Raw genomic sequence first — 25139 nt, 5'->3', positions numbered from 1 at the left:
TTGAGACTGTAAAAATAATGTTCATTTAAACCCATTTGATAGAATTTTTAACACCAATGGCATAATGTGAACACCATGAGAAAATACAAAGCTTGAAACTATATATTATTTTCGCAAGCAAAATTACAATTGTATTCAGTTGTCACTGACACAAGCTAGAATGCGACAAGAAAAGGCTATTGGTTTTTTAGAAATACAATTCAAAATAGTAAATTAAGGAAAGTCTCAAGGATGCAAAATGCACTCAGGAGATGGGTTTTAATAAACAGATCACATGGGAGCCCAGTTTGGAAGCAAGAAATAAAGACAAAGTTCAAAAAACTGCATTCTACAAACTTGGATGTAGATTTTAAAATGTCCAAATGAGCAATCTTAACTTAAGCATTCATTATACTGTGACAAACACCAAGCATAAAATGGAGTATATAAACACAGCTGTTTGTTTCGTTATTTGTGTAATTATTTTGTCACACGGGGCCTGATAAAAATGGTTTTGTAAGCAGCTGCTATTTATTCCACAAGCCAACATATACTATGGGGAAAATGGGTACACTCCAGTATTCATTTCAATATAACAGAACATGATATTGGTACAGATAACCACAATAACCTAAGATTAGTTTCAACAATGGTATTACTTATACTGAGGCCAAATGCATTCTTTTACAAGAAAAATCGCAAATTGCTTATGGTTATTTTTCAATTTAGTGCCTGTCTAATAGTGACAACAAACTTAAAAAAGCAGAACAGCAAAAAGCTGTTTGTACAGCAGCAAACTTCATTTTTTAAGCCCAAATATAAAGTATATACTGGATAGTATATACTGTACATATATATTTTACTAACAGCATATAGCACTATAGTAATAGCAACACACATAACAGAACTACTTGGGCTCAGACAATGATCTTTGTGACAACTGTAATTGCCAGCTGCACAATGTTAGCAAAAAAGATTCATTTCAGTCATTTATTTAACATTATAGCATTCTTACTTTGTACTCTTGGGCTAAAGATACTTGCAGTCACATTTATTCCTAGGTTCACATGACTGTCGATAATCTTGGGGGCTTTGTTTACCCCTCTGAATTAAAAATATTGCTTATTCTAAAGTAACCCCTTGTGTTGAGAAGCCAGGGGTGAAGGGAAAGGTCATGGGAAACCCTTTCTAGAAGCTGCCTGAACACTGTGTAAGAAGCAAAGAGAGCAGGAGAAGCCTGCAAACAATTATGTTTTGCCAATTGGCCTGATTGAGCTCGATTGTGTAGGCTTGCCTCACATTTCAAGGGCATGTCAGTGACCTTAAGAGCAAGCAATTAAGTAGCTCTAAAGCACAATACAAACTTTAAAAAAATCTGATTCTTAATTAATTTACAAGGAAGATAAGTTAAAACCTTAACCACAGCTTGACATTCCTCGGATGTGAGATACTTAGGTCTTGGAGTATGAAATTCTTCCAATTCTGAACCTTTCTAAAGGGAAGAACAAGTTGGATTGTGATACTGTAGAATTCTGTGGGTTCACTATTCTGTGAAGATGACCCACAACAAACTTAAAATTAAGTTAAATTAATGAACAAAAATGCAAAGATTTTACTATTTGTGACTATCCTTTTATTTAAATACTATACTGACCAACAAAATAAATTAATCACTTATAACTGCAACACAAGTTATAATCAGAAACATCAAATCTTTTTGTAGAAGGTACATTCACATTTTAATGATCAGACATTTGTCAACAGAGGATCTGGAAGCAGCAGAATCTAATTTCTTGCGGGAGTCTGGCCTATTCCTTTCAAACAGCCTGGACAAGCACATATAAAGTAGTACCTGTTTACTGGCCTCTGAACTGTCACATGTTATCTCACACATTTTGGGTGTTACATTCTGATCTTGTAAAAAGTTGTTGACACACGAGCAGCACAAGGATGTGCACTGTTCTGCTAGATTGTTATCATAGAAAGGACGGCATGTGAGGTTACAGGATCTACTCAATGAAGTCAGGATGAGCATCATGACTCTTGCGCCCCCCCATTGATCTTGATAAGGTTATGTGACTCTTGACTGTGGCCTGTGTCTGGCTTTAACTTCCTGTCAAACTGTTGAGGACAACATGGCTCTGTTCTATGACAAATCCATGATTAGAGCCCAGGGGTTCCCGGGTTCTTTTGAATGGGGGATTCTCAGGTTGCCAATCAAACCCAGCCTACATGTCTTCAAGTCTATGGAATGCGGAAGCATACTGAAGCAACCCAAAAAATGCACGAGTACCTGGGGAAATCCCACGTGACCACAAGGAGAAATCAACTGTAAACTACACACAGCAGAGTCACCTGTCCATTTTCCGCAGATTGAAAGCAATGATTACACTCTGAACAGAACATGATTTAAAAGTTGCCTGTGGTGTGGCATAAACACGTTTTCTTTCTATCTCCAAGGCTTCATCAGCAGTTCTGCATTTTTGCAGGGTCTTAATTCTTCTGCTTACATTGAAAACCAGTTTCAAAAATTATGTGCAGGAATATTAGAAATGTACAAAAACATTTCTAACATCACAAAACACACTTTAAAAGGGTAAAAAAGATGCACCAAAGAAGTTCATCATGTCCATGTTCTTAGTTACTGTACGTAATATTTAATTGAACAGCATAATCTAAGAAAATTAAAAACTTAATAAAGTTTGATGAATTAAGAATTTGCGCATATTCCAGGTGCTTCAATGCAGGAGAAGTGACATTAAAATATTCTTACCTTGTCCATATAAACGAAGAACAAAATCAGCAATATCAGCTCTGCCAGGAGGATGATCAGCAAAACAATGAAAAACTGAAAGAAAACAAAAACAGACATTCTCAGGCTTTACTAATACATCGTTTGCTTTCATTGAATTTTCAATATTTATATATCTTTAACAAACAATAAAGTAGTCTAGAACAATGTTTAATATAAATGTAAACTATTATGTGGTAGTGCTGCAAATTTCAATAAAGAAATGTCTGTGATTAATGATACACCTTTTGACAACTGCACACAGTTCTCCTTTCTATAATGGATGTAGTCTGAAATACAGCAAATCTGCAGCAGATGTAACTATTTTTAACACCTGTACACCTAATTCTGAATTAATACACCTGATAAAACATCATAATTTACACATGTATATTTCTACCACAACTGATGAATAATTTGCTTGCATTCTTAATCAATGCTTTTGTTACTAGCACTACTCAGTGATACTCTATCCTAAGGACATTTACATTAGAAAATTCAAATTCATTTGAAATTGAATTGAACTTTACTATATAAATATATACTCTATTTTGTATGTACTCTATAAAGAACCTGCACTTACAAAACTGTTTGAAACAATGACTAACATGACAATTTTTTTTATCACAAATTCAAACAGATGGTCAATACTTTTTGGAGATACAATTTTATTTATTTATTATTCTAACTGCATTTTAAAACAAAAGTATCTAGGTATATACAGCAGATACTATATATGAAGTGCATGAGCACAAAATGAAGCTGGTACTGTATGTGCTTTATCTGTTCAAAGATGCGTAGCTTCATTTTTGTTTTCATTTCCACCTTGGTTTTTATGATGATTTAACTTCTGTGTCCAACTTACTAAAACAAGACCTGTTATCACTCTCTGGGTAATCTAAAAGAAGCCAACTTACACTCAAAAGGAGGCACTTGTTTTCCTTTATGGCACCCAGGCATCCCAAAAACCCGGTCACCATGACGATGGAGCCAATGGCGATGACCAGATTGGCGGCGGAAAGCGAGGGAAAAGAGGGCGAGAAGGTGGCGAAACTGCCCTGTGACACTGACAGCCATATTCCTACTCCCAGCAGCCCACAGCCACACAGCTACAGAGAGGCAGGAAGAAAAAACATTATCAATTTTTAAAGGAGACAATATTTTGTCACACGGTTTTTGCAATATGGATGGCTTTCCCAGGCCTGAAAGCTGTTAATTTGTTAAATGTACTTTGACAAACGAAAAAAAATATTTGAAATTGGACTTACAGTACTGGGCTGATACCAGCACAGTAAGGTAAAGTGGAGCCAAAAACAGTCCCTCTAGGTGGTGCACTTCTCCTAAAGTTACTGTCCCCCCAGTACAAGTAATTTGAAACGCACACATTTACAACCCATATGATTTTACATTAAAGTCTGTGTGTGAATGATCGGTAAATGAAAATGTTCCATTGATACACTTTCCTCATCCATCATGAAGATGTGTAGCCAGACAGTTTGATCTTTACAACAGGATTGTTGCTTGAATGCTAAAGAGTTAGTGAAAAATTAAGAGGGACATTATGACATTTCCTCTCCACCTAATGGACTGAGATATCAGACGAAACCTTGTGAATACGAAATCATAGTGAAGGAGTGAGCAGAAGGAATGGAAATCATTCATAAACCATTCTTTCATTCAAACATTTTAATGTCTGTAATGCACAGTTCATAGCTAGAATTGAAATTGAAATATAATATTCATACACATTTAAGAACTTCAAAACTTAAACTATATGTCTATACCCATCCAATTTCAAACACATTTGAAACTCAATACTCATGTCTTTCATGTGTTACTGAATGGTTGAATGACTACTTACTGTATACTGTACTGTACATCACCAAACCTGTTGGTTAATTGCCCTAATGAAACCACCTTCAATTACATTACAAATGGTTCCCTTAAAACTTCCCACTCACAAATCTTAAAATGTATTTTATTAACAGAATAAAATAAATATACCAGGTGTCTTTTTTAATCTTTTTTTAAGTGGTTCCTTGCTGGACCTTCATAATGTGAAAAAAGATTTATGACTTGGAGGTTAATTATATGCCATTAGGATGCAGCACATTTAAATCTGTGAAGTTTTTAAATAGGACGCTCGGAGGCAGATCCAAAGAACAAACTTGCTCCTGAACTCAAGAGCTGAGAAATCTTATTGAAGTCCTCTCCCTGGGAATTTACTAGGATAGTAGGAATTTATTAGAAATTTACACACATTTAATCTCGGGAAACAGTTTACTGTATCTTAAGGGTTCCCTTTTCTGACAAATAATAATTGTCGGGATATTGAACTGGATGCATTCAATGCAGTACTTTTCCCTGTGTCTATTAGGTTTTATTTGTGTAACTTAGAAATTACTCCTTCAGAGTTGGGAACCATAAATCTACAATATACTTTCCCACAACAAAAACAATGTCATAAAATCTCAAGGGATGGATATTTTTGAGACCACTTGGATTGAATAAGGAAATCACATAACCTTTGAATGAACATTTTCTTTAAATTCCCTCAGTGACTCCCAGACACACAGAACATATAATGTAAATAAAGACCAGACTGACTCCACAGAGAGTTATAGATTCTTAATCTTTTTATAAACCTTCACATAAAAAAATACTGTTCAGAAATGAAAATGCTTTCATGACCTTATAAGAACTTTTACTTTATATAGAGCCTTTTTAAATTGGCAACATTTTGATCTCAAGTTGATCTATAATGTCATCATATGTTTTACAAAAACAGAAACCTCAATCAAATGCCAATAGTTTTGTCAAGAAGGTGAATGATTAAGAAAAATAATCTACTGTATGCTAAAAAAAACAGACAGCACTGACTTTAAAAACAAAATGCAAGACAATTCTTTGCGTGCAACAAATTTAGCTTCTGATACTAGAGTTATTTTTGACTTTGTCTCAGATGAGCCTCAGTGGTCTCGAAAAATAGAATAAAAACAAGCAGCTACTGAGATCCAAGAGCCTTGCTGGAACATGTATGTCAGCTTCTTTTTTAAAGTGATGGTTTAAAATGAGGTCACAAAGCTTCATTATTCGTGGATTTTATTTAAATGAGCAAACAAATCTCACTATCACTAATTGGCTTTGGAATTGCTAGCATTTAAAAAAGTGGTTAATTCTCTGAAAACTCTGGTTTTATTATCTAATAAATGAAAGAAATGTTGTGGATAAAGATGTATTCCACTTCAAATAATCTGCTGGTGGCTTTGGGGTTCCAAAGTAAGCATAATTGATGGGTAGTTAAAGCACATGAGACTGCAGGGATAGTACTTAATGAAAAATATGTTAATTTACTTTAAAGACCATTGTTTGGTGTTTTTTTTTAATTTTCTAACGTGTACATACCAGAACATCCAAAACATAGATTGACTGGCAACCTCATTTGTATTCCCTGACCTAAATTTTAATTTAATGCTAAGGCCAAGAAGAAGGATAACACTCTTATTAAAGCCTGTTAATGCTTAGTCTATGAGCTGGTTCTTTGTTTGCCTACCTTAAGTGATTATGAAGTCACCCCCATCTGCCTGATCTGTACATGCATTATGCCTATAAGCTTATTGCCCAAATGTCAAACGTGCTGAGAAATCCAGCCTTTCAAATCCTAACAACGCCAAAATCATGGCTCACGATTGGTCATGTGTTATCATAAAGCTGATCCTCACAAAACCGCTTGATCTTCTTAAGCTATTTTAATCACAGCTTCCAATAGCTAAAGAATACATATATACATGTCTTTTTAAAAGGAGGCAGAACAGAATTTAGACACGTAAGTAATGCTAGCATTGTCAGACATACAGTAATCCTTGCATTTAATGCTTTTTATAACGAAAGCAGTATTGCTTCATTTCAAATCTATTCCTTGCGTCTCGGAGCAAGGTTTATTTTTCCTGCATCACTACCTTGTCAGGAACAATTAACACTGTTATGGGTCGGATTAGGAGTGATCTCTAGCTTAGGCTCAACTCTCACAATTCTTCTTCAAGACTTCAAGATGATTTTTTTAATGATTGGTGAATTTGTGGAAATTCATCAGTCTCGTTGTCAAAGAAGAATTCTGAGGATCCACAAACAAGCTTTATGCGATTATCATTGTGGTTAACCACTTTAGTCAACACTTTTGATCCAGTGCAAGTGACACAAGCTATTTAGAAATTGATAGATGGGTTTTTTAACAAATTTAACAGGGGGAAAGGTTAGGGATTCTGAAATATTGCTCATTTCAGGGCAATTAAATGACACCTAACATCTCTTAGTTTTAACTAAGCATTCAAGGTCAGTTTAACAGACATTTGGAGTAGCCTGAAGTACCCTATGTTAAGTGGTTGCTAAGGGTGTTCATCACTGACATTTGTGTTTTATCGTCCTGCTTTTCTCTTACAGCTACAATACTGTGCTCAGTGACACAAAACCAACCACTGCCGAAGAGCAATTTAATCTTTTTGCAACTCAAAGACAGTATGTGGTCCCTGAATGCTTGGCAACAGCTTAACCTTTTTTGGACTTTATCTGAGGTTTCTCTCAGAAGCCTCCTACCAGCCACCCATAAAGATGATTTTCATCAAGCTGTCCCCTTTATTACAAAGGACTGTCTGAGAGCCCTGCAGGATTTAAAACAAGATTGGAATCTGTGTGATCTTAGCTGACCTCTAACAAGCTTCCAGGCTTTCTCAATTTATTAGCTTGACAATGCTGATTTGAAAATATCTGTGCAAATTTAAAATAGACCATAATGTAAAAAAACTCCCAAATCTTTCCTCTCTTTGCCCATACAGTGCCTTCTGTGCAAGTATCTTTATCTAACAATAAGACCATATGCTCACTCTACCTCCTCTCTTTTCAGACTTCAATAAAAGTAATTCTTTAAAATTCAATAAAATGATCATTCTCAGTGGACTGGCAGGATATCAGAAGTGTTGTCTCCCAGAGGACAAATGAAATGAGTATAATTACTATTTGTTTTGCTATTACACGCAAGCAACATATATCCAAGAACACTCTTCACAAATGCGTTATTCATGTAAACTATAAAATAATATGAGCCTCTGGTAGGACTGTGGTTTCAAAAGGATTGTATTTAATTGATTCTTCCAAAACATAGCAGCGTAACAAAGACAGAAAAGCTTTGCAACAATTACCATTATACTTAAAACAGTCACATTTATCAGGCCCTGGTCACTAAGTCTAATCTTGCCATTACAGAAACTACATGAGAGAGGCAACACTCTCTTGTACCTCATAACAACTTTCTCTTGTACTTCAGCTAACACTGCATGTTAGGAACGCAGGTCTTGGCTTTCTTTTTCTCAATTCGGAAACACTGCTACAAACTACTAGAAAGAAGTGTTTCACAAAATAATTAATGTAAATAACTAAAACTGCCAGTCCACTGAGAATAATCACTTATTCTAAAGAATAATCACTACAATTTTAAGAATTACTTTTATTGAAGCCGTCCTTCGTATGAGACGTAAAACCGTGGTTTTGACTCTCTGTGGTCATTAAAAATCCCAGGTCGTTTCTCGAAAAGAGTAGAGGTGTAACCCTGGTGTCCTGGCCAAATTTCCCATTGGCCCTTACCAATCATGGCCTCCTAATAATCCCCATCTATGAATTGGCTTCATTACACTGCTCTCTTCCCCACTGATAGCTGATGTGTGATGAGCGTTCTGGTGCACTATGGCTGCCGTCGCATCATCCAGGTGGATGTTGCACATTGGTGGTGGTGGAGGGGAGTCCCCATTACCTTTAAAGCGCTTTGAGTGGAGTATTCAGAAAAGCGCTATATAAATGTAAGCAATTATTCTTGTTATAATTATAAAAGAAACAATCTGGAAAATAGTTTAGTCAAATTTATGTATCTGTGAAAATGGTATAAACCAAATAGTTATCAATTAACAATAATTATTAATTTTCAAATTAATCAATTTTGCAATTGCTCAAACTGCTAGTCATTTATATATACACAATCAAAACTTCAAGCTATCACAATAATACTATGTATCCAGTTGCAAAGAACTATACCAAAACATATAGTTCAAATATGCATAACTTATAAATCCACTACAGTAACCCAATTGGTCAATTTCATGCAGCTGTAAATGAATATACATTATTATAGGTGTTGGTGTTAAGTATTATTTATTAAGTATTATTTTAAGATGGTCATGAAGACACTAAAGGGTAAAACCAGGTTTATCTTTCATCTGCGGCAGTTTAACAGAAATACTACGAGAAAAGACTGTTGAGCAAAAGAGTTTTAAGTATCATCTCAACTGACTCAGAAAAATAGGGCATTTTGTATTACATATTTGTACATTGATATTAAATGTTGATAGATCAATCTGTTTAGGTCATAATGTCTGTATACAGCCTTTGGCTAATATAATGCAATCACTCAAACAGGTTACTCTAAATAACAGGAATTATATTCACTGAAATCATGTGTTAATTTTGCTACCTCTTTTTTTTCCACAGACACTATATTATATTGATTTTAAAGGCATAATTTAGTATCAAAGCAAGAACAGTAAAACCATACCGCAAAAGGTTAAAAAGTCAAAAACAAACAGTCAAAAACAAAAACAGACTGTTTCTTCACTCTAGTTTTCCTGTAGATCCTTGTGAAAAATATACAGTACTGTAGATTCCCCATTATTTACCTCTCATTAGTCTTAGTAAAGTGAATCATATACTTGTATCATCCCATCTTATTCCATTATAATTGTCTCCTGGAAAAGATCTGAGGTTATTGTGTGAAATGAACTCTAACTTGGTTAAACAATACTTTTTCATAATTAAAAAGGTGCCATTCTGCATCTTTCCAGTATCACACATTGGATAAGAACAGCTATTTGCCTCTTACACTGTGCATTAAGCGTTTTAATCAATTCTCATTTTCCCTCATTGTTTCCTAATTGAGTGGAGTAAAAAGTTCTAGCATGTATTGGTACTTCCTGTTAATTTATGATGTATTTAAATAGGTTTCAAGTGTTTGTGACCTGGCTTATCCTTCAGGGTTCATTAATAGAATGTGCTTTTACTTTCATGTTTTAAACTTTTATGTATGGCTTTATTATTGATACTGTAAAAAGCTAATACTAAACCCAAGAGAAATGTTGTTTCTACAAATGGAAGTTCAGGAAGGAGAGCTGTCAGATTGTGTTATATAATGTTGTATTTTCTTTTGGTCTGATTTTCTTTAGCTAGAAAGAAACATTTATACATAAGGGCAATGGACAGCATTTCTGTTTCTGTTACGTCAATGGCAAGATTTATGTACTGATTGAATAAAGGATTGGTTTTTAGGTTTAAAGGAGGTTTTAGGTTTAACTGTTTTGCAGAGATATTGCTGTTTCACATGTTTTGCACAGTGCAAGGTTAGAAGAGGCCGCCTTTAATAATAATGTTAAAATAATAATTATTTTATTAGTACTAGGACACTTAGATTTTACTGTACAGTGTACGTGCACAATTTGACCGTTATGAATGACTATCAAAGATGGTCTTAAATGCAAAACCACTTTCAGCTTCTTCAGTATGAGTGCATGTTGTGTCTCTGGGTTGAATAATGTTGAACATCGTTTGCTACTGCAATTCTATGCAGTAGTCTTTAAATCCTGAAAAGCAATGATTCATTTGGATTTTCATTCTTTTACAACATTCCTCCTTCAGATGAGACATTAATCGGAGGTCTTGAATACCTGGGCACTAAACATCCCAGGGCACTGCTAACAAAAGTAATGGTGTCCTAACCACGTTCAACTCTGGGCTGCACAATTTGGCACATGTTCAATGTTCAATGGGTGAAGTCATTTCTCACTTCTCCGCTGATCTGCTGTGTAACACTGATGCAGTTTGTCACTTAGGCAGGTGCTGCACCTAAGTGGTTAAAGTGGGTCCTTATATGGTGCAAATGCAATCAATCATTATTTTATTACAGCTGACAATTTAAATGCTTCGGCATTATTTGGGAGCAAGTGGTGCATAAATGAAATCAATTCTAAATTATTAATTATTAAGTTATAATAAATCTTGAGCTGTTATCATGACTAACATTCTAGGTTTTTCAACATCACCTGAGATCACTCTGGGTAACCCAGCAAAGACCCACAAGTGCCTCATTTTCCTTTAGAAATACAATATATAGCTTGTCGGATACAAGCAACACACAGCATGGATAAAGCCTGCTGTATCCCTGAGGGGATTTACTTCTTTTAGAACATTTTTTCTAAATCCTAATTTATTGATCTTTCTAAAAAATAAATATAGCCAGTGGAATCCTAGACTAAAGAAAGCTTTTGTGAGGATTTTCCTTTTGTCAAATCATAAACTATTTGAAAAAAACTTTCTTTTTAAGTAGAAATCTTTAAGACCACATCAAAATAATTTTATCTGTAGCTAGTAAGTGGCAACTGACAAAGAAAGTAAAAGCAAACAAGTTTTAAATGATAAATGATGCATGCCTCAAATTAACAAATAAAAAGCAATCTGATACACAGATTCTTTCACTTCTTAACAGTGTAATAATGCTAGAGGTAACTTTATCAGTATAAGACTACCCATAATCAGAAACATGAATCTTGAGATTGGGAGGACTACTCCAACCACAGAATTCCATTCTCATACTGTGACATTCTATCATACGAAGACATTATGAAATCACAGCTTCAATGTGAGGCAAGTTTTTTTTCTTTTTCAAGAGAGGAAAGGAAAACCTGGAAACCACATAAACAAAATGATAAGTGACTGGAAATAAGCACAAGGTACTAGCTACAGTTCACTGTAAAGGATTAAAGGCTAATTGGATTTTTTTATTAACCAAACCTTTGAACACAAAGCCACTGATGGTTATTTAAAGATTTGTTCTGAAATGTCTACTTGGTTTTAAAAGGCATGCATGGTCATATCTCATTAAAAATGTAATCGTATTTGAAAGTCATGGTGTTAATGTCAGTGTCAACTGTTGATGTGAAAAAAAAGTGAAAATTGCTATACAACTTAAAAATGTAAACCTTTTTTATAAAACAAAAATATATATTAAATGTCAGCTGAAAACCAGTTAAGCACAAAAAAATGTAAAATACTTCACAGATTGTAGATATAAACATACACCTATTTTAGTATAAACTCTGTAAAAATCTTAACCATTCAATTAACATACACCAGCTCAGCACTGAAGTTTATTTTATTTCTTTCAAAGACAAATCCAGGTTCTTTCCTAATGGATTTAGGCTTCAGATTCATTCTGCTGCACTGATACTTGCAGAAATCAATATTAATAATTCAGTAGTACTTGGGAATATTAAAAATGCTCTTTCGTATGGAAAAAATATCGGAAAAGCACTGCCCACTGGATACAAAACTGTATTTTTTATTGCATACATGAGAATAAATAACTTGCATTTTACTATTTTATATATTGAGAATTTAAAAATAATCTTATAAATTGCAACAAATTCACAAAAATATCATTGGGAAAGTTACATTTTTTGTAGCAGGTGCCCTGATATTTTACTGGACCAGTATGATGTAAGTAAACTCATTATGCTGCTTAACATTTTATCATCAACAGGGCTGATGAACAGGTGGATTGGCCACTGTTGGAAGTTATGCAAGCTGTACATCTGTGATGGTGCTTTGCACCAGGTTGCAGATGCTGTCTTGTAGAATTTTGTCCCACTTATCTAATAGAGCCTGAACAAGGATGTGTGAAACAATCTGTTCACTGGTCTTTGAGCCCTTGATGCCACATGTCATCCCAGCTTTTCCCATAAATGCTCAGTAAGACTCTAATGAATCAATAAACATACTGTAGCTATTATATTTGCATCTTTTCAAAACATCACTTGCTGTCTCAGCACTTGATCAACGTGGGTTTGTACAAGCGGATGTCTATAACACTCCTGGCCACACAATCATATTTGGACCTCCCAGTCAGTTGGTTTATTGTACAGAATCAGTTTTGCCACATGTGCTGATGTCCATCAGGGCACTACATTCAAAAGACGACTTGGATCCACTGTTGGCACTGTCTACCTGAAGTGTTGTTTAAACATACCAATGACTCATCTATCTTGATATGACTTCTATCTTGATATGCAGTGTCATATATCCAAGAGTGTTCTTGGATATATGTTGCTTGCAGGTAATAGCAAAACAAATAGTAACTATACTCATTTCATTCCTTACTGTGTTTTTCTTAATTTTTACCAGGCTTGACATTCATATTAAGTCATATAACCAAATTCATTTTCTTCAAATGTGCATAAATACCCAGATACGTCTTTACATGTTCCGTACAGATATATACACTAATCATTCTGACTCTTCTTCAGCGTTAAGCTGGGGGATGACAGCTCAGCCCACAGGAAGAGGTAGTCAGAAACCCTGGAGAACAAATGAAGAGAGATTTCACCAGCGCAAGGCTTTCAAGCAGAAAGGTTACAGCAGTCATTTTTATATTTATATACAGTATATCTAACTTGTATAGTGGTCATCAAATTTAATCATCTGAAGCGGTAAACCTCTGAGGTCCTGAGCAGCTTGCACTCTTTTAAAAAGAACAACAAGAACACTGCTCTACAGGAAACCTGTTAGTACTTTGCAGACCTGCGAAGTGACTTTGTATTGAAAAGTTCTTGTTTTTATTGATTTTAGACAAGATTAGTACAAGAGTTCAGCTTACTAAAACTGGCTCAGTTTTTGAGCTGATAGTCCTTTCCAAAACAAGGTTATTCTTCAAAGCCATGGAACCTGTTTGACCACAAACTTCCCACTGCAAGGCCCAATCACTCCACCACAATTCAAAAGACGTCTTAAAAGCAGACTGAAAAGATGCACTTTTTAGCTTTCATATATCATTTATTATGTACATTTTAGATTTTTAGAGCTCTGAACGAAAAACATAAGACACACATGACTAATTCTTCTATTTTGTGCATCTGAGGCAGACCAACAGGATTTTTTAATCAGCAGGGAAGCCGCGGGCATTTCAATTATTTATTAAAAGCAGGGAGAGGAAAATTAACATTGAATAGCAACTGGAATTTAGACATATATCCGCTCTCCTAACACAGCATCTGTCAAAGGCGCAGTCAAAGAGATTTCAAAGGCAAAAGTAACAAATGAACTCACAAATTGTTGCACAATATCCAAGTACCTGTGGACCAGCTGTTCACAATCTGTGAAACTGGGCTTTTGTTTTTAACAAGAACATAAAACTGATATTTTTAAATATTTTAAATATACTTCATATTTTAAATACCTCTTTTCAATTCAAAAGTATGATTACAACTTCTTAGAGTCACTTATAATTTACATATTTATCACACGTAAGAGTATTGTCCAAGATAGAGGGTGTCTTGTGTATCTGCACCTTTATACAGTATATATCAAGAAGTATAGTATTAAATTGCAAAGATTTAAAAATGTAACATGTGCTGTATGCCTTAAAAACTTAAGCTTCTATGTTACAAGCCAAACAGCCTGACTGGAACATTATGGTGCTGTTATGCATCTGAATTAGAAGAAAGATGCAAATGTCCAGCATTGTTTCTCAAGTCACCTACCATCCTCAAAACCAACACCTGCTGGGAGAACTCATTGTATCAGATCCAATTTTACTGCCCAGGAAACTCAACAATGAGTGAGTGCCAGAGCTGTGTGGAAAAGGAAATAAAGCTTGCTTATTAAACCACCCAAGAGCACAGTGTCCTCCAAGTGACTGAGTTAAATTTCCCAGAGGTTCTGGGAAATTGACACTTTTGGTCATAAACAGCTTAATTGCTTTGGAAGGGTGTCTGAAGATTAGGGGAGAATAAGAACTGACAAAGAATACAGCATTTGTCAGCACTGTCATGCACTGAGAAAATAGTAGCATGGGGTTTGAACTCACTCTGTACATGACGAATGTGTAATGACAGCTAGATGAAATCCCAGTGCAGATTTAAAGTTGTAAGGAACAGAAATCAGGGATAGCAGCAATTCCCTAGGAGATGTTAAAGCTGTAACGTACAACAGAAGATCTTTTTAACATGATCCTACTGTACATTACAATAACAACCTACAGGCTTATTCATCTGAGCTTTGGGTTACATTAAAGCAAAAGTTGCACTTTATGCTGTACAAACAAATAAATTAAACCATTGAAATTAAGCATCTCTTTAAAAAACATTTATATAACTTCTCAAATGCAACAACTTAATGGCCGTCAACTGCTTTTTGTCTTTGTGGCAGACAAAAATACAAATTGCAAGTGCAGCTGTGGCACATCTAAGCTTACTGCGGCTCCACATCTGCTGGAGATCTCTGTCAGCCTCTGTTGTCTGAGTGGTCCCATATCCACAGGAGAATTGCAAATATTTTTGCAAAATGCAATTCTATCTATCATCTATTCTAGATGTACTTAGTTTTGTAGGTATATTGACTCCATGTTAGGAACATTCTATAATTATTCGGTATACCAAATGCATTTTTTCCTTTTGCATAACGGTACGTATTTAAATGTGTGAGAGAGGATTTGGGCTTTTCTTAGATTATTTTTTTCTATTACAGTACTAAAGAATCCAAAAAGTGTTTACAAGATAAAAAAAGACCTACGGGATTAATATCTAGGACTAAAAGGTTTTCCTCCTGTAAACAATTTGCAGTCTTTTGCTAGTTTACAAGCCTTACTGTACAATTTTTGAAAAATCAATGTCTTCATAAATTGGATTTAATCATTTTGATTTAGACTTTTTTATGAAGTAACTGCACATTTTGCTTACTCAATACTCACTGCCCTTTATAATTTAACTCTTCTGTTATTTTTGTAGCAGACATCTCACATTTTCAATTAAGGCATTTCACACCACACAGTTTTAGTTTCTCTCACAGTGAACACACTAGCAATCATCTCTTCTCTTTTTTCAGGTGTGCCAATACTTCTCTGAATGTCTTCTATTTACAGTACTCACAGAAAATGTAATTTTGGGTCATCTAGTTACTCTTTCTTTCCCTTTTCCTTCCACTCCCAAGCCAACTTCCAGCGCCCCAGAGGAGCCCTTTTCTTTCCTGCATTCCTGTGCTCTCAGGTCCAAATGGGAGCTCAATGCATGGTTGACCAGACACCGGATGCTGAGAGGGGACCAGAGGATGGGCATTAGCATGACCTGTCCTCACCAGATGTCTCCTCCAGTTTGGTCCAAAGGGTGTCTGGGTATCATCTTCCACTGGGGAGATGTTTCCCAGGAGACTGAGTTGACAGTGAACACCTGGCCTGGTCTTGAGATGAGACTCCACATAAAGGGTGTACGCCTTGAATCAACCAGTTCCTGGGCCTCCTGACTGGACCACCATACTGGAGTTCCCTGTCCGGGCATTGTGGGTAGGACCCCTCCACTCGAGGAAGCCTTTGGACATTGTACAGCTGTGGATTTCGGAGGCTCCTCCCTGTCTAGCACGTCAGTCTGTCAGAATGCAGACATGCACCTCAGGCTGTCCACTGCCTGTCCGCTGGACTGTGCGACCCCCTTTCCGCAGAATCCTGGCCACCCTCCGATGTCGCGAGAGTGACACCCTGAATGCTCAGGTTGCCTGACTTCTATCGGCAAATCCCGGAGGACAGTTTCACTGAAACCCTGCCAGTCTTTCTCTTCCCTGCTTGGGAGGCAGTGGGCCGGCATCTTTCTAGACCACCGCGTCCTTTCCCCTCTTTTTTTCTTGTACACCGACCAGGGCTGTCTAGCTCTGCTGGCCAGTAATCACTATTTCTTTTATACTCCAGAAAGTTCATTTTTCTTCCCCGTCCTGTCATTCCTGTCAGTCTGTCAATCTGCCTTTTATGTTTTCACCTTACCTCCTTACCAGAATGCTTGATCCCCGACAAGTCAGGTCTCTTCGGCGGTTTCCACCACTCTCTGCCCCGTGTGACTGGGTTCATTCCAAACTCACCCTAGGCAGGATACTACTTCATTACGTCATGTTACTTTTCACATAACAGCTAACATTTTATCTTTACAAACTAAGATTGCCTGTATATGGAACAATTAAAGTGGGCTCCTGTAAACAGGATCACATGATATTAAAATGTTCAGACATTTGCACTTACTGGGATACCACACTTTTCAGAAGACAATGCATAGGGCAGTGATTAAATTATACTTTACATTAGTTATTTTTCTTGCAACTTCTTATTCATGCATATTAGTTCACTCAGTAAATGCAGAAAGAACCAGGAGGGTCAAATGTGTCCAAGTATCCCTATTTTTCAACAAAATTATTGTGTATATAATAGGGACTCTAAGATGAAACAATATGCAGTTTTGCAACAAGTTAATAAGCAATATTTTAATGTTTTTGAGAAAAGCAATATTAATAATAATAATTGCTTACACTTTTATAGCACTTTTCTCAACACTCCACTCAAAGTGCTTTACAGGTAATGGGGACTCCCCTCCACCACCACCAATGTGCAGCATCCACCTCTTCCACACATCAGCTATCAGTGGGGAAGAGAACAGAGTGATGAAGAAAATTTATAGATGGAGATTATTAGGAGGTCATGATTGGAAAAGGCCAATGGGAAATTCGGCCAGGATGCCGGGGTGACACCCCTACTCTTTTCGAGAAACACCCTGGGATTTTTAATGACCATAGAGAGTCCCCACTAACACCTCTTTTTTCCCAGGAGGTCTTCCATCCAGGTACTGACCAGGCTCATACCTGCTTAGCTTCAGTGTGTTGTCAGTTGTGAATTGCAGGGTGATATGGCTGCTAGCAAAGTTTCGTGCTGCATTGGCTGGGACCCAACAGGTCAACTGCTTGGAAGGCAGCTATGCTCTCCACTATACCACCAACGTGTCAATTTGATGTTTTGTGAAAAACAATAGAAAAGATTCTTGCCTAAAAAACACACGAGGCTTTATCTCACCAAAGGCACTTGGTCTTTAAATCTAGAATAATATAGCATTTACAACTGATAGAAGTCAAATAATCACAATGGATTCTTCATTAAACATTTACATCTTTAATTGATCATTAGATCAACACTGCATTGCTTTGTAGATCAAGGCACTAGAACTAGACCTAAGATTCTCCGGAGAACATGGGAAAATAATTTCTCACTTCAATCTGTCCACACAGCATGTTGCTTGAAATTAGGTTTCATGATCATTCATCTTGTAGTACATCCTCATCTTGTCCACTGAAAACCTGCTCTGGGAGCCAACAGTGTCCCAAACATATCCCATCTCCTCTTAATAAGATACTGGGTTGTCAAAGACTGACATCATTTTGAATGCTGTAAGAACGCTGCAGAATCTTGGGCAGTAATGCATCAGTAACCTGCCAAATGTCTGGTAAAACATTTAACCAAATGTCTCCCTAGGTTGGACCATGATGAGCAAATGATGACATTTTTGACAGCATTCCCAGTGCATACATTTGGCAAAGGCTGGTTTGTCAATGTACTCAATCTTAACTAGCAGTGGTGACAAAATGAAAAGTTGAGGCTACACAGTCAGTAGCAAACATCAATGTGTCAAGTTCAGTTACTGTTCTGATATACGTTTACTTATTATGGTTTATTAAGTCTTATCTAGTTTCAACATAGTCTATTTTGTGCGGCTTGTCATTTTTTGTGTTTTCTTTTAATTTAGGTGAAGAACTAAGGATCTTATATCTTTCACTACAATTAAAAGTAATGTAGACATACATTATGTATACATTTTACAAATCTTATTAACAACATTTTACATTGACTTAATGGAATATCTTTAAAGTACAGCATTTAAAAAATGTTCTTCAAAAGCATGAATTTCATTTTCTTATTTGGACCTCATTGTTAAAACATGCCTAATAAGACTTTTTTCTTTAATACAACTAATATATATATATAAGAGCATAGAAGAACAAATGATTTATTTCATTCACAAAAAGGAAATACACTTGTTATAACACTGTTTGCAATCAACTTGGTTATTTTGTCTGTCATTCAGCAACAGTCTCTTTCTTTTCTTATCCATTAAGATCCTTTCTTCTCCCTTTTCAGTAAATAATTTACCATTCCACTTTCAATGCAGCTATGGGCTTTGATAAACACTGCTAGATGCAATTATATGCCATTGAAAACAGCATTACTGCCCAGACTGCTGCTACAAGATAATCAAGCATAATCTGCTATGCCCTCTGTTCTGGAGGCCTGTAGCCTTATATGAAACACTGAATTTTCAGTCTGTTACTTCCCTTATTTTTTAACACATCTTGGGAGCTATACACAGCTATATGGATTTCCAAATAAGAAATTAAGTCATGAAACAGCACTTAGGTCAATGGCAAAAACACAGATTCACACAGCACAGAAAAGATAGGTTATTGGCCATATACTATTCATTTTTTAAGTGTATTCTCTGCAATACAGAAGCTAACAATAACCTGGTATAGATGTCAGACTAGAAGCTTCAGACAGATTTAAAAGATTTTTTCTTATTCAACAAGATTGCAACAGTATGGGTACTTTAAAGGGGATAATAATTAAACTTTTATCCCATCGGGCATGGAAAGCAATTCTCTGTGACAGATAAGGGTCAAATCTTTTTAAAAATGTTATCATAAAAATCACATAAAATCTCAGACAGTAAAAAAACCAAACATTTCAAACATTTAAGTTTTAGACTTAGATTTGGCTGAAAGCATCAGTCAAATGCTCTTTTACAGTTTGAGCTAAGCAATGCATTCTCTTACATAAGATACTCAGTCCTTCTCAACACGTATATCCTAGAATTTAAAACAAAGCAAGAGACTTTACAACTAAGGTTTTATGCATGAAGTATATTTGAATAAGAAATCACCACTGCATTGTACAATACATACTGTATTTATTACCAAATAGTTATTACTAAAGGACTTACTTTAAGTATCTGGACTTACTTAACCAAATAAGCTGTAATATAATAAACAAATCTACATGGGGAAGATTTTACAATAAAATCTTGAGAACAATCAGAAGAAAGATCTAATACTCAAAGAACAGAAAAATCAATGAACGTGTAGGCATTTATTACATAATTCACAGTAAAAAAAAATAATGACATTCAAATACAATGAAAGAGTTAAAACTAAAATAGGACTTTTGGTATTTTATGAATACCTGCACGTAAAATGGTGCTTTCCTGTAATTAATGCACTAGGAATACCTTGCATACTAACTGAATAAAGAACTTAAGACTTTAAATACAAAGCTTATGAATTTATAAACCATATTTCTAACAGACCTATTTCTCACTTTGATCCCTATTTATTTTAATAAAAAATACACCTGCCAGATACCGTACTTATTTAGACTTAAAATATATTTTTTACAATGAAGTACAGCCTTGACAAACATAAATGCAGATGTGCACAGGTCAATTAGCTTCGTAGATATTGGAGATTTTCAGACTCTCCGAAGAGCTGGCTTCTTGTCATGGCTATGAATCAGTGTAATAAAACCTTGGTCTGCAGAAATCCCTTATCATCTAATCTGTCAGATTCAGTCTTCACTTTTCTCACCTGAAACCCATTAAATGTCAGGGTCTACGGTGATGCTTTAGTGTCTTTTTAAAAGTGCTGTGGAAATACCAAACAACATCAACAACAAACACAAATTATATGTTAAATTGAAGCCAGTTCCCTACAGTATATTGAAAATGACACAGTCAGTTTTTTTATTATTTTTCTGGGGCAAAACAATCATTGTTATGGGGTCCAAAAAAAATTCAGGCAATCATTTCCTTTAGGCTAGCAGTCAATTAATCAATAGAGATTGAGTTCACTTTATGACGCATAGAAACCCTTTTCAATTACACTCTCTTTAGCTACCTCTACAGTACAGTTAAAACCGAAAAGATTTGTGTTTTTTAAAGTGAGTCTACATTTGAAACTGTTTTTTGTATGTGAAATGAACAGAGTTCAGGGATAGGACTGACCAGGGATCAAGATCCTCAACTTTGGAAAAACCCCCCAAAACTTCCTGCAAGGGTCACATGTAGGCCTTGCGATGGTCCTCACATTAAATAGCATGCAGAACCTGTCTTAAGTCCAGAACAGAGCTTCAGTGCTCATTTTTCCCCAATGACACTGCACTAATGTAGGGTTGAAAAATTCTCCCCTCTTTCCTAATATCTACAGGAATCATGTTTATCTATCTACTGTATAAAGCTTCTGTACCTCTCATCTACAGACAAAAGCAGGAAGTCAGTGCTGGTGACGAGGCAAGGTAGAAGACTTTCAAACAGCCCACAAGACGTGCTCCAACTAGGGCTTTCTTCAGGGAAAAACCCTTTCTCGGTTACATCAAGATTAACCCGACAACAAATTAATACAATTAACTGTACAGCCACAAGTCCATTAATATGGAGCATTCCAGCAGCTCTATTTCCCAAATATAACCTGGGACTTCAGCCTTCACAAGTAGGTGACCTTTAACTATAGTGCTTTGCCACTCCACTCTGAGCAACTTCTATTTTTTTCTAATTCTCTTTTCAAATACATTTTGCTTAGTCGCCCACATTTCTTAAAAGATTGCAACCTAGGTGGCTGCTTATTTTTTAACCTGAAGTTTAGAAAACTATACCTCCCTGTTAGGAATTCAGATTGCACATTCAGAATGGGGTAATTGCATACAGCTTAAAAATACAATCTTATCAGTGGTGCCAACAACAAGCTAATAGAAAATCAATAAGAACTTGAAGGCAGAGACCTGCATAAGAAGCTCATTTCATTTCACTGCGGCAGGTGCACTGGTCAGGTCATCCATGGAAATGGTCAGGACTACTGATAGGGCTTTCAGAATCAAGTTACGAGGACTTGTGTCACGTGTTGCAATGGAATAAGTCCATGACACGAGAAACTACAAAGTAAAAGTATTACATTGTGGAATCTAAAAATCACCTTTTTTTTTTTTACAAATAATTATATAACTGAAACCACTTTGCAAAATACAGTATACTGCTTAGTGGATGACAATCAAATACTGTAAAGGAACAAGTGAATTAACAGTGAATTAACAAGTGAATTAAATTAAGTCACTGACATTAGAATGTTTAAGGATTTAATACTGTTGTCTTGTAGACATCAAATAGGCTAGTGCTCAACAGAAATATGCAGTCAAGATCATGGTTTAGGAAACGTTAAAAAAGGTATTTTCATGTGCAGACCAAGCATGTTTAGGTCATTAAAAAGAACAGGCATTAAAAAGAACAGGAACAGGTTCGTTTCTCCAAAAGTGACAATTTAATAATAAAAAACAAACATTCTAAGAGATTAATATTCTATTTTTGAAAGTTTTTTAATTCAAAATGTGCAGCAGAAAAAAAGAAGATCCATTCCTGAAAGTTATAACTCCCGGGAATTTAAAGGAGGCCCATAAGAACTTCCAGAAAAGGAGTGTGCACTAGGCCATCTGTGATGAAAAAAAATGTAAAACTAGTGTTAAGTTACAGTCACAGGGTGTGAAAAACATAACACAATCTAACTCATGGTAACATGTGCCATCACATTACAATCAGAAGAACGGGAAAACTCTGATGGGCTGCCACTCAGTCAACGTTATTTGCCTTCTAAAGCTGTCATACTGTACAGCAATGGATCTTCCCCTGGCCCATATAACACAGTAAGGTCAAATAAAGTCCAGCCAGAAACTCAGCTGATGAACACACTATATATAGACTAGCATTAGATGGGGTCCGGGTACTTCATCCAACTGCAGCAGAACCTGGACATTAGAACTTCTGTTCAACAACTCTTGAAGAAATACTGTAATGTTATCGCTGCCCTGGGAATTATGAGAAGTTCCAGACTACTTGATGTAATTATCCACAAAGATACCAAAAGCATGTAAAATTACCGAAGGTGGGAAAATACAGAAAAAGTTAAAGTTTTTGCAGTTTCTTCACAACAAAATCACGAATAAATAAAATAAAAAGTGCACTAGTTATGGAACTCTTTTATCCAAATAGCCTTTAAAGGGAGAAGATCATATTTGATAAATGTAAGAGCTCCTTTAAACAATTCCGTAGTTTCTACCTAATTTTTCAGTGCTTTTGAGATTCTGGTTTTGCTTGTGAAATCGGAGATCACGTACCAAGCACAGAGACAGAACCAATCTTGTATGTTTAATTTTGTGGGTTATAGCATGCTCCTGCCTGCTGAACCTCAGTTATCTGTGCAATTTTCAGCACATCTGAACTATAAGGTAATAAATAAGATTATATTACGATGGACAATATACCAAACAGCGGAAAAACAAGGTCTAATAATAATAAATAATAATAATAGTAATAATCAAATCATCATCAATGGAAAAAGAGAAACTTTAATTATATTTTTATTCATTGCAGAGAGTGCATTTCTTTTTATGTTAACCAATCTTTTAGACATTAATTTATTCCTAAATCTTTAAATACACATAATCCTAGCTGGCTCTATGGCATAAATCTCTTAAATGCTCTGCTTTATCTGTACAACAGCTTGTCTAATGCAGATGACTATATTCCTCCCCTTATGGTATCTCTGCTAGCCACCAAGACTCTGAGGACAGGTGCATTCTGGATGGTAGCTACTGTACATTCCATTCCTCCACTGACACGTCGGCACTTATTTTTGCATCCTTTTATGTCCACAAATGAGAACAAAATAAAACAAATGAAATGCAGTTGGATAGAGACAATTTGTTTTATCAATACTGTTAGTACAATCTGAATGATTTTTCCTTCGTTCAATGATTAAACAGCATTATTTTGAGTCATCAAGAAATACCTTATATTCACTCTGTAACACAAATGGACAGTTTTAATTAGGATGAGCAGGCTTGGGAAAGAAAACATCATCACCAGTGAGTGAGATGGGCCACACTTATGTCTCTCAGTAGTGACACTAGAAAGTATTTGTGAAGACAGATACAAATTCTGTAATGCAGTTCCCTAGTGTTAAAATTAACACCGTATTTGAAAAACAAATCTGAAACCAAGTCTTTTAATGGTGGTTTTAGAATTTGGTGCAAAGTGGTGATGAGTGCAATTACTGAGCCCATCTTTAAATGCGCAAGCCTTGCCAACCTGTAAAGAACTTTCCGCTGACAGACAAATGTTTTCATGAGCTCCGTAAAAAAGAAAAACCTGCATTACATACTCTGGAGATGAAAATACAGATAAAAAACAGATAGTGAAGCATTATGGAATACTGTTTAACACTGTAAATAACGTTTAAGTTTTCCTCTGAAATGGAGAGGCAGACCATGTTAATTTTTCTTCTTTGTATTCCGTAAGCTTAGAACTACTTCAGAATGTTTTGCAGTCTGAACACAGTGGAATGAGCTGGAATTCCCTACTGTAAAACCACTAGTCTTCTCTAATCACAATCAATAAAGAAGTGACAGTTAGTCTCAGGGCAAATGTCAGTTTAACAACAAAGGCACAGTCACACTAGACGTGAAGGACTTAAGTGAGCAATTAAAAATATTAAAACTGTTGATTAAACAGAGTAAAACACACAGCAACTGAAGCCACTGATGAGAATAAAATGCAAAAACTTGGAAATGAAGGTACTATGTGTAAATATTTGTGCTTGTGTTGCAACGGACCAATTGCAAATTTACTTTCTTTGAATAAAAATATTCTGCCTATTAATTAATCTTTCAGCTAGCTTGAAGTATTTGTTTATTCAGTGATACTGAAGCCTACTTAATGAAAGGAATCTCTGAAATAAACTATGCTCAAGCTTATATCTTGAGCTGAATGTTAACTAGCCAATTGCATTCCCTGAAGTGGTCTAGGCACCACAAAAGAACTAGAAGTAATTTTGGTTAACTAGCTACAATAGGTTTTTAAATTGTTAATTAAACAATTCACTTCGAATTCACTCACTTGCTCAGATTGTATCTAGAGTACACGTATGAATAACATAAGCTAAATGCTTAAAACCACCTTTAAGATGTATTTTTAAATTCCGTATGGCCTATTAATATCTAGAAGCAAACACACTCGCATCCAATAGGCAAATGTCAAAAGGAAACAACCATATTAAAATAAGACCATAAGACTTTTTGCAATCAAGAGGAGGTCATTCCATTGAACCAATTGGGCTTGTTTGGTTTTGAGTAGCTAGTTGATCTGAGTAACTCATCCAGGCTTTTCTTGAAAGAACAAAGGTGTTGGCTTGGGCAATAAGGCTGGGTACTTATAAGTACTGCATCCTGTTCTCCATCTTAAATGCACTTCTCCTCAGTTTTCACTTGGTTCGTATTTCTTGGTTAATTCTTGTTAATTGAGACATCCTGGCCCTCCAAGACCAGACC

The 25139-nt window shown here is 35.7% G+C and overlaps 1 protein-coding gene and 1 long non-coding RNA gene across 6 annotated transcripts in view; one reads left to right on the top strand and one right to left on the bottom strand.

The window, feature by feature from the left end:
* The window catches only part of LOC148654576 (tetraspanin-9), a 195763-nt gene that overhangs the window by 15200 nt on the left and 155424 nt on the right, over nt 1–25139 (bottom strand). For all 5 annotated transcript variants that reach the window (XM_088647049.1, XM_088647051.1, XM_088647050.1 and 2 more), the window contains 2 exons: nt 3688–3879; nt 2753–2827 (listed from right to left, as the gene is read on the bottom strand). In XM_088647049.1, the coding sequence (XP_088503175.1) occupies nt 2753–2827; nt 3688–3879 (267 nt within the window). The remainder of the gene's footprint in view (nt 1–2752; nt 2828–3687; nt 3880–25139) is intronic.
* The window catches only part of LOC148654577 (uncharacterized), a 157901-nt gene that overhangs the window by 130159 nt on the left and 2603 nt on the right, over nt 1–25139 (top strand). The gene's annotated exons all lie outside the window — the stretch shown is intronic.

Source organism: Lepisosteus platostomus, chromosome 9 (assembly GCF_059453375.1).
Source record: "Lepisosteus platostomus isolate fLepPlt1 chromosome 9, fLepPlt1.hap1, whole genome shotgun sequence".
In the NCBI taxonomy this organism is placed as follows: domain Eukaryota; kingdom Metazoa; phylum Chordata; class Actinopteri; order Semionotiformes; family Lepisosteidae; genus Lepisosteus; species Lepisosteus platostomus.
The sequence above is the reverse complement of the archived record's forward strand: the minus strand, read 5'-3'. Positions and strand labels throughout refer to the sequence as shown.